The 17,227-nt window shown below is 41.6% G+C and overlaps 1 protein-coding gene across 1 annotated transcript in view; it reads left to right on the forward strand.

The window, feature by feature from the left end:
- The window catches only part of LOC146578356 (NACHT, LRR and PYD domains-containing protein 3-like), a 30,421-nt gene extending 13,921 nt beyond the window's left edge, over positions 1 to 16,500 (forward strand). The window contains exons 10-15 of the mRNA XM_085258272.1: positions 3,116 to 3,277; positions 3,421 to 3,594; positions 3,781 to 3,954; positions 9,941 to 10,102; positions 11,320 to 11,366; positions 11,511 to 16,500. Of these exons, the coding sequence (XP_085114398.1) occupies positions 3,116 to 3,277; positions 3,421 to 3,594; positions 3,781 to 3,954; positions 9,941 to 10,102; positions 11,320 to 11,366; positions 11,511 to 12,085 (1,294 nt within the window). The 3' untranslated portion in view covers positions 12,086 to 16,500. The remainder of the gene's footprint in view (positions 1 to 3,115; positions 3,278 to 3,420; positions 3,595 to 3,780; positions 3,955 to 9,940; positions 10,103 to 11,319; positions 11,367 to 11,510) is intronic.
- Positions 16,501 to 17,227: the final 727 nt, after the last annotated feature.

Below are 17,227 nucleotides of genomic sequence, written 5' to 3' on the forward strand. Positions count from 1 at the left end.
CCCTTGTCTCGTTAGGCCTGATTTGCCCCAGCTGTGTTTCCCTCCTGTTACACATTCCCTGATTGCTCCCTCTGTGTATTTGAGCCCTGTGTTTCTTTGTGTCTGGGTCGCGATCTACCGTTTACCTAGCTGTGTGTTCTGTCAATCCTCCGGTTTAAGTTTATTTTGATTTTTTACAGTTATTTTATAATTTGAGTTTTACATTAAAGCTGTTTTGAGTTCACGACTGTCTCCGGAGTCTGCACCTTGGGTCCTATTCCTGTCTGCACACAGCCACTCATAACAGGCGGCCGCTTCGGGTCTCTCCTCTTGCCTCCCTTTTCCTTCATCTACCTGCTGGCTTCCACCACTTGCTAATGTTATTGAATCTGTGGAAGCTCCGCGATAGCCACCACACGAAGTAACGAATAACGAGCCTATCTAAATCCCAGTAACGAGTAACGCGTTCCCGGTTTTGGCATAATAACTAGTTACCGTGCTCGTTACCACAATAATAACGTAGTTACTGTAACGCGTTACTTAATAATGCGTTAGTCCCAACACTGGTTAGCATAAAGCAGTTTTAAAAAAACTAATGGTTCAGGGGTTTGAAAAATATATAAAACATTTACATTGTCATCAGTATTCAAACCAACTGTTAATGCATATGAAGCAGCAACAATTGTCAGCATTTCTGACAAAAAACTAGGTGCAGTTGTTATTAAAGTAATGTGCAGACCCACCCTGTACTGAATACACAAGTGCTAAACATAAACTCTTCAAAAACAAATACAAAAAAAGAAAAAAATAATCACACATTTTTTTCATACCAAAACCACATAGACTAAAACAGTGTTCTGTTACTGCATTGTTCACTCATCAGTTCTACCTCATTTCCAAAATACTGCTCTGCTACAATCGGCCTTGCTTGTACAATCACCCAAATTTCACCAGCTGCTGATGAACTGAATCATTTTCCTCATGTTGCTTGTGGTTCCTGGTTCCAGTTCTAAGAATAAAATCTCACTGTCTTTATTTTCTACAACTTTGCCTCATTTCCCTCACCCTTGATTCCTCTACGCTGACTAGTCCTGTCCTCCCTTTCAGTCTTTGTTGTGGTTTTGTATTCAGTTTGATATTTAATTTCTTACTGACTTCTATCAGTCAGTGAATTGCTTGCTTGTTTAGCCTGTATGTCCTCTGCATCCTGCACTTTGGGTCAGTCCTGGTTCCACAAACTGTGCGATTCTTGACAGATTGGGACAGAATGCCATGACCAGTATGGACCTGTGAAAAGGTACCATTAACACTTTGGATAATAAGGCACTAGACTGCTGAATTTATCTTGCTCCTCTGTGGATGACCCTCATGTAAGCATTTTGGTCATTGCTCTATCTGCTTCTGCAGGAATAATTGCCAAGAAGTCTTTACTACTCCTAACCTTGGAGCCTTGAGTGGAGGTCACACTCTCTGGCTTTGTCCACACTAGCCCGAATAAAAACACGTAGGTTCCAGTCCTGCGCATGCAAAAAATTGAGTGAGAATTAAAGAATTTGAAGAATCTGGAGCATGTACAAACCGATATTAATCTGATATTAATCTTTTTTAGGGTTGTCAAAATTGAGAGCAATCAAAACAACCGCTGTAACAAATGCCCTCCACTATCTTTGTTTATTTGGTCACATGACTGCATCAAATGACTAAAATACGTCATTGTTTTAGAAAGTCTGCATTTCCGTGTGTCTCACTGCAACATGACAGCTCAGTTTTGAAATGTATGTGTTTTCCGAGTGTCCACACTGTGACGGGACAGCTGCATTTTGTAATGCATGCGTTTTCTAGAGCGTTTTTAAAATGCTGCGGTTTTCCTTGACAAAAGCGCCATCTCAGTGTGGACAGGAGGCCAAAACGGAGAGAAAACAATGCATTTTCGTTTGAAAAACTTTGAAAAAGTACACAGCAGTTGTTAGCGTGACGTAGCCTTAAATTGGTACTAATGTGCCATTTTGTCCACTCCTGTCAACAACTCGGCCAGCAGGTTTCAGAAACTGTGGCAGAGCACTACAAAGGATGCCTTATTGTAAGGCTAAAAAAAACTAATTCTCATACAAATACATTTTACTTGCTGCTTTACTTTTGGTTTTGCCTGAGAACAATAATTTCCCTCTTAAGTTGATATTTTTGCTAATTTTCTTGATGTAAACATTTTAATCGGTACACTGTTTATATGAAGTGATTTAGTTTAATCAGTTCAGTTCAGTTCAGTTCATTTTTATTTCAAACATTTCAAACATGTGCCTTCACAATCATTACAAAATATCATTCCATTATTTGTTTGAAAAGGAGTAGGCTGAAGTATTTACTTATTTGTCCCTACCCCCACAAGTTTTACCTCTCATTCATTTAATTTTTTTTGTCTTAAATTAAACAAACAACATATGAAACATATGAAGTAAAACAAAACATAACATACATAAATCAAAACAAGAAATTAGCAAGCCCCACCACAGTATATTTTCTTTCATATGAAAAATACAGAATATGTATATTTGCAGATACACAAGTTATGGAAAAACAACAAACCAAAACAAAACAAAAAAACCAAAAAAGAACCGCAACACCATTTCCAGCAACATTACCGTCCTGGGTTAACCCCGTTTTCTTCATTCTTATACTTATTTAAAATTTGGTTTTTATATTTTACTTTAAACTGTTTTATGTTTTGACTGTCTTTTATTTCTTCTGTTAGACTGTTCCATAATTTAACTCCTGCAATTGAGATAGACATAGTTCTTAAAGTTGTTCTAGCACTTTGTATTTTTAAATTCCATCTCCCTCTTAAGTTATACCCACCTTCTCTTTCTATGAACAATTTACAGATTTCTTTGGGAAGCAGTTTATTTCTTACTTTATACATTATCTGCGCTGTTTTAAGCTTCACCAAGTCTTGGAATTTGATAGCTTGCATTTTGACAAAGAGTGCATTTGTATGGTCCCTGTACCCTACATTATTTATTAATCTAATGGCCCTTTTCTGTATTATAGTTATTGTTTGTGTGTTACTTTTGTATGTGTTTCCCCAGACCTCTACACAGTAGCTCATATATCAAAATCACAAACTGCATTACTTTTTCAGACTGAGTCTCTGTAACCTGTCAGAGACAAACTGTGAAGCTCTGTCCTCAGTCCTCAGCTCCCAGACCTCCAGTCTCAGAGAGCTGGGCCTGAGTAACAGCAAGGATTCAGGAGTGGAGCCTCTGTCTGATGGACTGAAGAGTCCACAGTGTAAAACTCTCAGGTCAGATCAAGTGAAAAAAATATATATTATGAATTGTCAAAATGACTTTGAGATCAAAGAAAAATAATAAAATTTACATTGCCAAATGTCGTAGTTCTTTAGTCCTGATGACTCTTAAGCAGTTTTGTTTGTTTGTTTTTCAGAGTGATGGGCTGTAACCTCTCAGAAAGAAGCTGTGAAGCTTTGTCCTTGGTTCTTAAATCTCAGTCCTCTAGTTTAGGAGAGCTGGACCTGAGTAACTCCAACCTGCCGGATTCAGGAGTGAAGTGTCTTTGTGATGGACTAAAGAGTCCAAACTGTAAACTAAATACTCTTAGGTCAGACCGAGCTATATGTTTTTTTTTTTTCAATCTGATGACAGAATTAATAAGTTAAATGTTTTAGCTAAAGGAATTACAAGGTAAAGAGAAGAAGCAGGATTAGATATTTCTAAAATAATAATACAGCATTTCACTTTAACAAAAATGTTATTTTATCATGTTTGTTAATCTGTTATCTTTCAGACTGAGTCACTGTAGCCTCTCAGATGGAGATTGTGAAGCTCTGTCCTCAGTTCTCAGCTCCCAGTCCTGCAGTCTGAAAGAGCTGGACCTGAGTAACTCTGACCTGCAGGATTCAGGAGTGAAGCTTTTGTCTGTTGGAGTAAAGAGTGGAAACTTTAAACTGGAAACTCTCAGGTCAGGTTTTAAACTTTTCCACCGATTATCATTTAGAATCTATATTCTATTGTTCTATAAAAAAAGTGAACTTTTAAAGAATTTTATTAGACTTTCAATTATTGTTTGAGATTTTTCAGAGTCACATTTCTTTAGTGATGTATTCAAAGAAAATTACTTAACACTGGTAAAGTTAGACATTTAGGGTCATTTGTCCATATTATATTTTTATTAAGAAAATATCCAAATCAGATGTTTAGGGGTCTATTAGTTTCCTTAATGCGGAAAAATCTATTTATTAATGCCACATCTGCACATTTAGATGTAAAACATTAAGAAACTAGACATCTTAACGCTCTATTCCCCATAAAGTTCTCAAAAATCAATCATCATTATAATAAAATTCTAACAGAAATCTGAGCAGCATAAACTCTTAAATATAGCTTTTAAAAAAACACTGGAGAATGTTGGTTATGAGTTTGTTTTAGATTGGATGTAAATTGTCATCTTTTTTCAGCAGATAAGATTCAAATCAAATCTAATCACTTTTATTGTCCCATCACATGTGTAGGTACACTGGTACAGTACATGTGAGTGAAATTCTTGTGTGCGAGCTTCACAAGCAACAGAGTTGTGCAAAGTACAATAACATAAGAACAAGCAAATATAATGGCTAAATCTGAGAATTATATGAATAAATATATGTACAATATAAGAGTGTATGCATATTACTGAATGTGTATACTAAATATGTATGTCTACGTGTGTGTGTGTGTGTGTGTGTGTGTGTGTGTGTGTGTATACATATTTTACAAATTAAATAGAGTAAAAATAAAATACATGTATAAAATATACAGAGGTTGGTAGTTGGATATTGTGCAAAACAAGTGGCATTCATATACAGTATGTAGTGCATAATGTTGAAGTTCCAGTAGTGGAGGTGAGGTGTCTATGACGTGTTCGTGGCCTGATGGAAAAAGCTGTCTCTCAGTCTGCTGGTACGGGACCGGATGCTGCAGAACCTCCTTCCTGATGGAAGTAGTCTGAACAGATTATGTCTGGAGTGACTGGAGTCCTTGATGATCCTCCCCGCTTTCCTCAGGCACCGCTTCCTGTAGATGTCCTGGAGGGAGGGAAGCTCACGTCCAATTATCCATTCAGAGCACCGCACTACTCTCTGGAGAGCTTTGCGGTTGTAAGCGGTGCTGTTGTACCAGGTGGTGATGCATCCAGTGAGGATGCTCTCAATGGCACAGTGATAGAAGGTCCTGAGAATGCGGGGGCTCATGCTGAATCTTTTCAGTCTCCTGAGAAAGAAGAGGCGCTGCTGCGCCTTCTTCACTGTTTTGTTTATGTGTACTGACCACGTAAGATCCTCAGACAGATGTACACCAAGGAAGCAGAAGCTGCTCACTCTCTCCACAGCAGCGCCATTGATGGTGATGGGGGTGTGTACTTCTTTGCACCTCCGGAAGTCCACTATCAACTCCTTTGTCTTTGCGACGTTGAGGGTGAGATGGTTGTCTTGACACCAGTGGGTCAGGGCGCTGACCTCCTCCCTGTACGCCATCTCATCACCGTTGGTGATAAGACCCACCACTGTAGTGTCGTCCGCAAACTTTACAATGATGTTGGAGTTGTTAGTGGCCGTGCAGTCGTAGGTGTAGAGTGAGTACAGGAGAGAGCTGAGTACACACCCCTGTGGTGCACCAGTGTTCAGTGTGATGGGGGATGAGGTGATGCTGCCCAGTCTGACCACTTGGCGTCTGTCAGACAGGAAGCTAAGGATCCAGCTGCAGAGGGAGCTGCTCAGTCCTAGATCCTGCAGTTTCCTTTCCAGCTTCGAGGGAACGATGGTATTGAATGCTGAGCTGTAATCTACAAACAGCATTCTCACATACAGTGGGGCGAAAAAGTATTTAGTCAGCCACCAATTGTGCAAGTTCCCCCACTTAAAATGATGACAGAGGTCAGTAATTTGCACCAGAGGTACACTTCAACTGTGAGAGACAGAATGTGAAAAAAAATCCATGAATTCACATGGTAGGATTTGTAAAGAATTTATTCGTAAATTAGGGTGGAAAATTAGTATTTGGTCACATAAAACAAGGAAAATCTCTGGCTCTCACAGACCTGTAACGTCTTCTGTAAGAAGCTTTTCTGTCCCCCACGAGTTACCTGTATGAATGGCACCTGTTTGAACTCATCATCTGTATAAAAGACACCTGTCCACAGCCTCAAACAGTCAGACTCCAAACTCCGCCATGGCCAAGACCGAAGAGCTTTCGAAGGACACCAGGAAAAGTATTGTAGACCTGCACCAGACTGGGAAGAGTGAATCTACAATAGGCAAGCAGCTTGGTGTGAAAAACCAACTGTGGGAGCAATCATCAGAAAATGGAAGACATAAAAGACCACTGATAATCTCCCTCGATCTGGGGCTCCACACAAGATCTCATCCTGTGGGGTCAAAATGATCATGAGAACGGTGAGCAAAGATCCCAGAGCCACACGGGGGGACCTGGTGAATGACCTGCAGAGAGCTGGGACCAAAGTAACAAAGGTCACCATCAGTAACACACTACAACGGCAGGGAATCAAATCCCGCAGTGCCAGACGTGTTCCGCTGCTGAAGCCAGTGCATGTCCAGGCCCGTCTGAAGTTTGCCAGAGAGCACATGGATGATACAGCAGAGGATTGGGAGAATGTCATGTGGTCAGATGAAACCAAAGTAGAACTTTTTGGTATAAACTCAACTCGTCGTGTTTGGAGGAAGAAGAATACTGAGTTGCATCCCAAGAACACCATACCTACTGTGAAGCATGGGGGTGGAAACATCATGCTATGGGGCTGTTTTTCTGCCAAGGGGACAGGACAACTGATCCGTGTTAAGGACAGAATGAATGGGGCCATGTATCGTGAGATTTTGAGCCAAAACCTCCTTCCATCAGTGAGAACTTTGAAGATGAAACGAGGCTGGGTCTTCCAACATGACAATGATCCAAAACACACCGGCCGGGCATCAAAGGAGTGGCTCCGTAAGGAGCATTTGAAAGTCCTGGAGTGGCCTAGCCAGTCTCCAGACCTCAACCCAATAGAAAATCTGTGGCGGGAGTTGAAAGTCCGTGTTGCTCGGCGACAGCCCCAAAACATCACTGCTCTTGAGAAGATCTCCATGGAGGAATGGGCCAAAATACCAGCTACTGTGTGTGCAAACCTGGTAAAGACCTATAGTAAACGTTTGACCTCTGTTATTGCCAACAAAGTCTGTGTCTGTGAAGGTTCTCAGTCATCCAGGTCATCGTAGTCAAAGGAGCTTGCAAAGAAAAGCGTCTGGACTTCTTTAAGTTGCTTGAAGACGTTTCACCTCTCATCTGAGAAGCTTCTTCAGTTCTAAGGTCAAATGGTGGAGAGTCCCAGATATAAACCTAGTGGGAGAAACCCCCCACAGAGGGACAAAAGGACCCCCTGATGATCCTCTAATCGCCTGAGCCAAGGTGTGAAACTGGGCGTGGGTCCCAATCAGCCAGAGTTTCGGGTGTGTTCATTGTGAAACCTGGCCCCACCTTATCATGCGAATTCCTGAGGTCAGATGGCCCAGGATGTGAGTGGGCGTTAAGGCGTCTGGGAAGGGATCTAAAAACTGGATTATAGATGGCAGAGTTGGTGTCGTAAACCCCCGCCTCTGTTCAAAGATGGTCGCTCACAGTGGACATAGATGGCTTCTTTCACTCCTCTTTCAAACCATCTGTCCTCTCTGTCCAAAATGTGAACATTGGCATCCTCGAAAGAGTGTCCTTTAGCCTTAAGATGCAGATGGACTGCTGAGTCTTGTCCTGTGGAGGTGGCTCTTCTGTGTTGTGCCATGCGCTTGTGAAGTGGCTGTTTGGTCTCTCCAATGTAGAGGTCTGAGCATTCCTCGCTGCACTGTACAGCATACACCACATTGTTAAGTCTGTGTTTTGGCGTTTTGTCTTTCGGGTGAACCAGTTTCTGTCTGAGCGTGTTGCTGGGTCTGAAATGCACCGGGATGTCATGCTTGGAGAAAACTCTCCTGAGTTTCTCTGATACACTGGCTACATAGGGGATGACAATGTTGTTGCGTCTGTCCTTCTTATCCTCCCTCGCTGGTGTCTGATCTTCTTTTCTGTGCCTCTTTGCTGACTTTAAGAACGCCCATTTAGGATAGCCGCACGTTTTGAGTGCTTTCTTTACATGTGTGTGTTCCTTCTTTTTTCCTTCAGGCTTAGAGGGAACATGTTCTGCCCGGTGGTGTAGGGTCCTGATTACTCCAAGTTTGTGTTCCAGAGGGTGATGGGAGTCAAAGAGGAGGTACTGGTCCGTGTGTGTGGGCTTCCGGTAAACTTCGATGTTGAGTTTGCCGTTCTCTTCAATGTGCACAGCGCAGTCCAGGAAAGGCAAACAGTCGTCCTTTGTGTCTTCCCTGGTGAACTTGATGTTTTTATCCACAGCGTTAATGTGCGCAGTGAAGGATTCCACTTCTTGTGTCTTGATTTTGACCCAGGTGTCGTCTACATATCTGTACCAGTGGCTGGGTACTCTTCCTTGGAAAAGCCAAGAGCCTTCCTTTCCACTTCCTCCATGTAAAGGTTGGCTACAATAGGTGACACGGGGGAGCCCATGGCACAGCCATGTTTTTGTCTGTAAAGCCTTCGTTGTACTTGAAATATGTAGTGGTGAGGCAGAGGTCTAACAGTGTACAGATCTGATCGGGTGTGACTCTCCACCATTTGACCTTAGAACTGAAGAAGCTTCTCGGATGAGAGGTGAAACGTCTTCAAGCAACTTAAAGAAGTCCAGACGCTTTTCTTTGCAAGCTCCTTTGGCCAACAAAGGTTATGTTACAAAGTATTGAGTTGTATTTTTGTTATTGACCAAATACTTATTTTCCACCCTGATTTACGAATAAATTCTTTACAAATCCTACCATGCGAATTCGTGGATTTTTTTTTCACATTCTGTCTCTCACAGTTGAAGTGTACCTCTGGTGTAAATTACTGACCTCTGTCATCATTTTAGGTGGGGGAACTTGCACAATCGGTGGCTGACTAAATACTTTTTTGCCCCACTGTACGTGTCTCTCTTCTCTAGCTGTGACAGGGCAGTATGTAGTGTCAGGGCTATGGCATCATCAGTAGACCTGTTGTGGCGGTATGCAAATTGTAGAGGGTCCAGTGAGTCGGGTAGTGCAGAGCAAACAAAGTCCCTGACCAGCTTCTCGAAGCATTTGGTCACGATGGGGGTCAGGGCTACAGGTCACCAGTCATTCAATGAAGACATGGTGGAGGTTTTGGGTACAGGGATGATGGTGGCCATTTTGAAGCAGGCTGGGACTACAGACAGAGAGAGGAAAGGTTGAAGATGTGTGTAAACACTCCAGCCAGCTGAGCCGTGCATGACTTGAGGAAACGGCCGGGAATCCCGTCCAGACCAGTAGCTTTGTGCGCGTTCACCTTCCTGAAGCACTTCCGCACATCCTCCTCAGACACAGTGTGCACTCTGATGTCATCCGCGGCGCGCACACTGTCCGGTCTCATGGTGTTCGCTGTGTTTCACAATGTCCTTGAACGTGGATTTAAAAAATGTGAGCGTGGATGGATTCGTTGACACTGAATCATCCCTTAGTTATGCTGCTTTAGTGTCAGGCTTTTAGTAGAGTTCCCATGGTGCTCTGCTTTCTTCTCCATTCCCCCATTTTCACCCCTGATGCTTTTATGTGCCACTGGTGCATGTGCTTATCTCTTTCCTTAATTTGTATTTTGTTTATTGGGGTTTTTTCTCTCTCTCATCTCTTCTTTTTGCCCTCACTCTGCCACCAGTCATGGGAGATGGTCCTTTTGGAGAATGTTTTTATTGGGAATATATTTGTGTATAAATAAAGCAAAATTAAATACTACACAAAGAAGTAAATACTGAATAATGTTATTGTGTCTGAAAAACAGAAATTTGTTGTTCACAGATGGATTGTTGTTTTGTGTGTCTGCAGTCTGTCAGGCTGTCTGATCACAGAGGAAGGCTGTACTTCTCTGGCCTCAGCTCTGAGCTCCAACCCCTCCCATCTGAGAGAGCTGGACCTGAGCTACAATCATCCGGGTCACTCAGGAATGGCTGGATTGAAGGACCCACCCTGGAGACTGGACACTCTCAGGTATGGAGGGAATGTCTGATAGAGGAGGAACAGCTGGAAACATTTCATGTGTCCTTCACTCACTTCCTGTTTGTTTCATACACACATCACATGAAACGATCCATAAAGGTTAGAGATGTAGGAGACCTACATGTTTCAGTATTATTAACAGTTCAGATTACAGAAATATTTATCCCTGAACAAAACAACTGCTGGAACTGTTAGAATAAAATCATTCTTCTATTTTTGAGCTGTGGTAGAAACTGACAACTACAGGGAGATGGACAAAGGTCGCAATGGGATTTTAAAAGCCAATACACAATATACAATAATTGAACTGGAAACAGTCCAATATCTTGACACAAAGCAAATCATCCAGGTAAGTAAATCTCCAAAATATGATTCCACTGATCAATGGCCATGAGTAGCATTCACAAAGAGTTGGGGAATGGCTGCAATCACAGCATTGTAAGATGGTGACAGATTATGCCCCCTCCTTGATTCAGAGATGGTCTTTCCCTTTTCACGTAAATGGCCTGCATGACTCTGTGCTCAAACCAGCGTTCCTGCCTGTCCAGGATGTGTACATCCTCATGAAAACAACCCAGTAGAAATGCTCATTTGGAGAAGAGCCCAGTGAAAGCTGTAGAGGCAGGAAGGAAGTGAAAAAGTGAAGCATGGTGGGATCAAGAATGTAACACAGCAGTAAAGGACAGAAACAGTATTCAGAGATCTTACAGGAAGCACAATATAACAAAGGTCATCACATTGAAATGTTAAATCTGAAATATCCTGGAGAAGAAGATGGTTCAAAGCAGCTCTTAAATCTATGACAATTATTTCCTGTGGGAAGGATCATGATGCTACATCATGATGAAGCGTTTTGAGAGTGATGACTGAATATTCTGCTGCTCTTCTACAATTGAATATGGCAGGACATAAACTATTCACAAACAAATACATGGCTCACTGTTTGTGTGACACAGGCAGACATTTTTCTGTGAGAGAAATAGGATCAGAACATGAATAGTTTTCATATTTCATTCAACACAGTGGCATACTGACAGATCCAGGATCAGTAGAAATCATCATCAGTTTGATCCACGTATGGATTGAAGTGAATTTTTAAAAATGTTGGACTGTTCCTTTATCAGTGTCTAACAGTATGTGTGTGAGAGCCGTGTAATGTCCATGTGTGCATGCTGATTGTGCTGGTCTGACCCTCCTCCTCCTTTCAGGGTGGAGCCTGCTGGAGCCCGATGGTTGAGACCAGGTCTGAGGAAGTGTAAGTGTGTTTTTAATGTGATGCATGAAAACAAAGCAGCACTCATTCACATCTCTGATGTCAGGAGTCGTCATCAAAGTGTCAATCAATGAACAGATGATGGATCAATAACTGCAGCTGGATTGTGTTTGTTCTCTCCATCAGATTCCTGTCAACTCATAATCGACACAAACACAGTGAACAGACACATTAAACTGTCTGACAACAACAGGAAGATGACACATGTGGAAGAGGTTCAGTCATATCCTGATCATCCAGACAGATTTGATTATTTTTATCAGCTGATGTGTAGTAATGGTCTGACTGGTCGCTGTTACTGGGAGGTTGAGTGGAAAGAAACGGTTGAGATATCAGTGAGTTACAGAAGAATCAGAAGAAAAGGAGATAGTTATGACTGCGTGTATGGATGGAACAATCATTCCTGGAGTCTGATCTGCTCTGAAGATGATCCTCATTATGTCATGTACAATAACAGAGTGACATCCATCTCCCCCTCCCCTCCCTCCTCCTCCTCCTCATCCTCATCCCCCACCTCCCCCCCCTCCTCCTCTGTCTCTAACAGAGTAGCAGTGTATGTGGACTGTCCTGCTGGCACTCTTTCTTTCTACAGAGTCTCCTCTGAGACTCTGATCCACCTCCACACCTTCAACACCACATTCACTGAAACTCTTTATCCTGGGTTTGGGTTCAATCCTGGTTGCTCGGTGCATCTGTGCTGAGTTGAGTGTAAAGAGTGTCCTTTTGTTAGAGAGACACTCTGACTGTTGAACAGTTCAGTCTGTACATGTTTGTCTGTTTCACTCAGAAACATGTTTTCAGATTCATGGATTCAATCAGTGGATGTTTTAAACTGTTCTAAATGATTGCTTGTAAACTTCTTCCTCTTCAGTCCTTTAGCAAACAAATGTTAATATGTAGATACTAGACTAAGATGAAGCATTTCATCTGAATTCAGTGAATGTGAACTTAGAGTTTTAGGAAATTAACTTTTTTCCAATCGTCATTTTACAAAATTTGAATATTTCAAATCAATCAAGTGTAATTGAAATGTCAGATATAAAATGAAATTCTTGAAATGTTTGTTCCAGGTTGTAAAAAGTCTAATGTAAGATGTGCATTTCAGGAAAACTGAGTGGAGTGCATTAAGCTCTATATGTACTTTAATATTAATGTTAAACCCATGATTCAAAATCCTGCTCCTCACATACAAGGTCTTAAATAATCAGGCCCCATCTTATCTTAATGACCTTGTAGTACCATATCACCCTATTAGAGCACTTCGCTCTCGCACTGCAGGCCTACTTGTTGTTCCTAGAGTATTTAAAAGTAGAATGGGAGGGAGAGCCTTCAGTTTTCAGGCCCCTCTTCTGTGGAACCAGCTTCCAGTTTGGATTCAGGAGACAGACACTATCTCTACCCCTCTGAGTACTATCCTGGCCATTTGTGGCCACTTTGCTTTTCGCTTTTCAACCATTTTTGTTCTGTTAATGCAAGTGGAATGAAACTTCCCAAAGGTGTGTATTTTTGTCAGATTTTTTAATTTTCAACATCAGCTCCTTAATAATGTCAATAATATTCACTATACACTGAATAGTTCCTCTTGGTTCTATCGTGGCCATTTGTGGCCAATTGAAACCCATTATAACCACCTTTTTTGATTCCTTGTTACTGACAGTACTATATCATGCAATTTAGGTAAAATTGCTTTCATTCTAAAGTCAACACATGAAAATTGTAGTTTTTAATGTTTTTTACCAAATGACATCATTTACCCATTTTTGGCCAAGCAAGCAATTTCATGTAATATTCTGAGTTTCTAGTAGCAGCCTTTGATGGTCTACCACACTCCAATGGACCAAAATAATGAAACAATTTTGACATAGGTTTGATCTTAAGGATCTAATAGTTTGTGTTTATGCATGACATTGCAGTACAAACATGTATTTGCAAGATAGACTGGAATAAATTCAAACATTACATAGGCTGCAGTGAATTTCTGTGGATGCAGGATATTGAGCTTTGAGGTTCCCAGTCACTTAGCTTTGAAGCACATGCTAAAAGCACTTTTACTCTTGTATTTTTCATCAAAAGATACCATACCCAAAATATCAACTCTAGAAATAAAAACAAAAACAAAAAAAACCCCAATCACAGGACATTTTGCAGAGTTCAAACCTGCAGCTGCAGCTGGAGCGCAAACAACAACAAACACTGTTTGTAAACGTGTCCTGGAGTTTCTGCAGGTGCAGACAGAGCTACTGCTGTAAGTAAGCCTAACAGCTTCCAGATCATTTATTCTGGCAATATGGCAAGAAGGTCATCACTGCTTCAAGCACTGCCTATATGATCTGGTCAGAGAGCAAGGACAGCAGCAGTCATCTGTCCTTGATGAAAATACATCTGCCCAAGATGAAGAAACCTCCTCTCCAGAAGATGAGGGGACAATCTTCAAAGAGGCTGACTGCATCACCACTGATGTTGAGTTCTAGCCAGTGCCCGAATCCTCTTCTTTGGGGGAGGATTGGGGTTGGGGGGCATGGAGGTGGAGCCCCCCCCCCAATGATTGGAGGGCTCCACTCACTCCACTCCACTCAAGACCACTGGAGGGCTCCACTCACACCCAGTTCTCAGGAAGTGTTGTTGTTGTGTTTTGGAGTGAAAGTGTTGAGTTCTGTGGTGATGAGCAATAAACGAGCAGTGTTTATCGAGAGCTCTCGTGTCGTCTGTGTTTACCTCCACATTGGTGACCCCTGACTCGAACATGCTGCAGTCCGCTGGTGGCACCGACTCCGCTCTGGATGCATCAGCAGCCGCCAGCCCTCTGCCTCTGGCTGCAGCTACGTTTGCTGTGGAGCTGCCGGACCTTTGGCTTCACGATCCCCCGTTGTGGTTCGTGCACGTGGAGGCCCAGTTCGCCCTTCGTGGCATCTCGGCTGACGACACGAAATATCACCATGTGGTGGCTTCTCTCGACCCGCTAGCAACCCGTCGTGCATTGACGCTCCTCCGGGACCCACCCACCCGAGTACGCCGCCCCTAAGGAGCTGCTTCTTCGGCGCTATGCCCTCACCGACGCAGAGCGAGCCGAGAAGCTCCTCTCCCTCTCAGGCCTGGGTGGTCGTACGGCTCTCGAACTGATGGAGCACATGCTATCCTTTCTCGGACCGGACGACGGGGGATTCCTCTTCGCCCACATTTTCTTCAGACAGCTGCCGGCGGCCGTGAGAGCCGGCCTCGCCAACTCTCCGCTTCCGGGCACGAAGGATTATCGCTCCCTGGCTGAGGACGCGGATCGTATTCTCCGGCTCAATATTGAGCTCCTTTATTTGGTCATTAAATTGCCTCACTGGCCACTAACACACAATGTGTGACATTGCTTTTGGCCATTCATCTCTCTCCCCCCCCCCCAAAAAAAGAAAGAATAAATAAATAAAGTAAAAATAAATCATTGTAACAGTTACTGTTACTGACCTGCAATGATGATAAAAAAAAACATATTAGGTTTCACCATTTATATGCTAAAAGATGTGAACTTTATTACTATTTTTACTATAATAATACATAACCTGACTGGTATTCAAAGGGTATAATATCAGAATTTGAATTATATTTTGGTTTTTATGACTAGAAGCGGTGCTAATTTAAAAAATCAAGTCAATGAAAGTAGAAAAATGTTTTAATATATGAATTTTATAGCATTTTGTAAATGTAAACAGGGGGTGGCCATTTTTGGCCACGAACAAGCTGAGAGGGATTTTTTTTTTGTTTTTCTCTCACTGCACAAAAAAACAAAGATGCATAAAACTCATTGATACTTTTAATTATTGCTATGCATCTAACCTTCATCATGGTTAGAAAATAAATCAGTTTGCATGTATTATTTAGAAAAAAATGGGGATTTTATGCTTTTATCCCTATGTAAATCATTACAATTATGTGATTTAACTGGTATTTAAAGGGTTAAAATTATGAATTTGATTGAAATTTTGATTTTCATGAACAGCCCTGATGCTAATCTAAAAAATCATGTAAAAAAAACTGGACATTTATAGCATTTTGTAAATGTAAACAAGGGGTGGCCACTTTTGGCCACAAACAGTCTGAAAGGGTTTTTTTATGTTTTTCTGCCACTGCAGAAAAAAACAATGTTGCATAAATGTCATTGATGGTGTTAATTATTGCTATGCATCTAACCTTCATCATGGTTAGCAAATAAATCAGATGGCATGTATTATTTAGAAAAAAAAACTGGGATTTTATGATTTTCTCTATTTATGAGTTGTTATGATTATGTGCTCTAACTGGTATTTAAAGGGTTAAATTTCAGAATTTTAATGAAATTTTGATTTTGATGAACAGCCCTGATGCTAATCTAAAAAATCATGTAAAAAAAACTGGACATTTTTTCTTAATATATAATAATTTTATAGCATTTTGTAAATGTAAACAAGGGGTGGCCATTTATGGCCACGAACAGTCTGAAAGGGGTTTTTTATGTTTTTGCTCTCTCTGCACTAAAATAACAATGCATTATAATCAATGTTGATGTGAATCAATTACATGCCCCAGACTACTATTAATAATACAAGAAATTTCAGTAGCAATGCAATTATATAAAATTGCGAGATTTGAGGTTGTCGTCCAGCTGGTGCAGTGGACAAACAAACTGGTGTTTAAAGGGTTAAAATATAAAAAAGTAATAATTATTTTATATTTATGGAAAGAACTGAAGTTACTTAAAAGCTTTATGCAAAAAAAAAAAGGCAAAAAAACAAAAATAATAAAAAATTACAGACCTAATCTGTAGGTGGCCACTTGTGGCCACGAACAAGCTGAAAGGGTGGTGATTTTGAACAGATTCAGAGGGCTACTTTTAAGATTAGGCTTAAAACTTTCCTTTTTGCTAAAGCATATAGTTAGGGCTGGACCAGGTGACCCTGAATCCTCCCTTAGTTATGCTGCAATAGGTGTAGGCTGCTGGTGACTGAGTGTTTCTTCTTCATTCACCATGTTTGTATACAACTCTCTGCCTTTAATTATGAGTTACTGTATTATTGTCTTTACCTTATAATATAAGATATAAATATAAAACACCTTTAGTTAATTGCTGTGCTATATGAATAAAATTGAACTGAAGGCAACACTGTAATGTGTGTGTCTGTGTGTGTCCTGGAACTACCTGCTGTACTGTAAGACAAATATGAAAGCTACTGGACCAGTTCTAGGTTGGCAGGAGTGGTGGAGCAAAGCACCGTGAAAAGACCAGAACTGGAAACCTTTAAACGAAAAGCCGGCATATTTAATAAAACACAAAGAGAGAAACTGTCATGGTTCTCAAGATCTGGAGAGGTCGTGGTGTGTGTATTGTTTGTCTTAACCTCTCCCACCAGGGCGGAACTGGACCTTGGTTCCCCGCCTCTGAACCCACCCTGAACACACACCTGTGGCTCATTCACACTGATCCTGGCAGACTACTTAAGATGGCAAGAGAGGCTGCTTCCTCGCTGGATCGTCACATTACCAAGTGTCAGTGTAGTGTAACCTATGAAAATGTTCCTTTGATCCCCTAGAGTTTCCTCCTGACTTTGTTTTTTCCTCTGTGTACAGGCCTTCTAGACTCCCTGCCCGTCTTCCCTGCCGTCTGGATTTCTGTGGATGTGTGTGAGTGAGCGTGAGCTTCTTAGTGTGGACATTTTTGAGTTACGGATCGAGTGGAAGAAGAGCGTGTGTGTACCCCCGTCTTGGACCTTCCCTTCGGACCCCGCCCTACTCCCTGGAGCCCCGTGTTATCTGTTCCACTGTATATATGTATATATTCTCACTTGGTGTCACATTTCAAATAAACCCTCACCCTCTCTCTA

This window comes from Mchenga conophoros, linkage group LG3, assembly GCF_057382185.1.
Source record: "Mchenga conophoros isolate Kocher_MC1m ecotype Shallow Benthic linkage group LG3, M_conophoros_male_GT1.1, whole genome shotgun sequence".
Lineage (NCBI taxonomy): Eukaryota > Metazoa > Chordata > Actinopteri > Cichliformes > Cichlidae > Mchenga > Mchenga conophoros.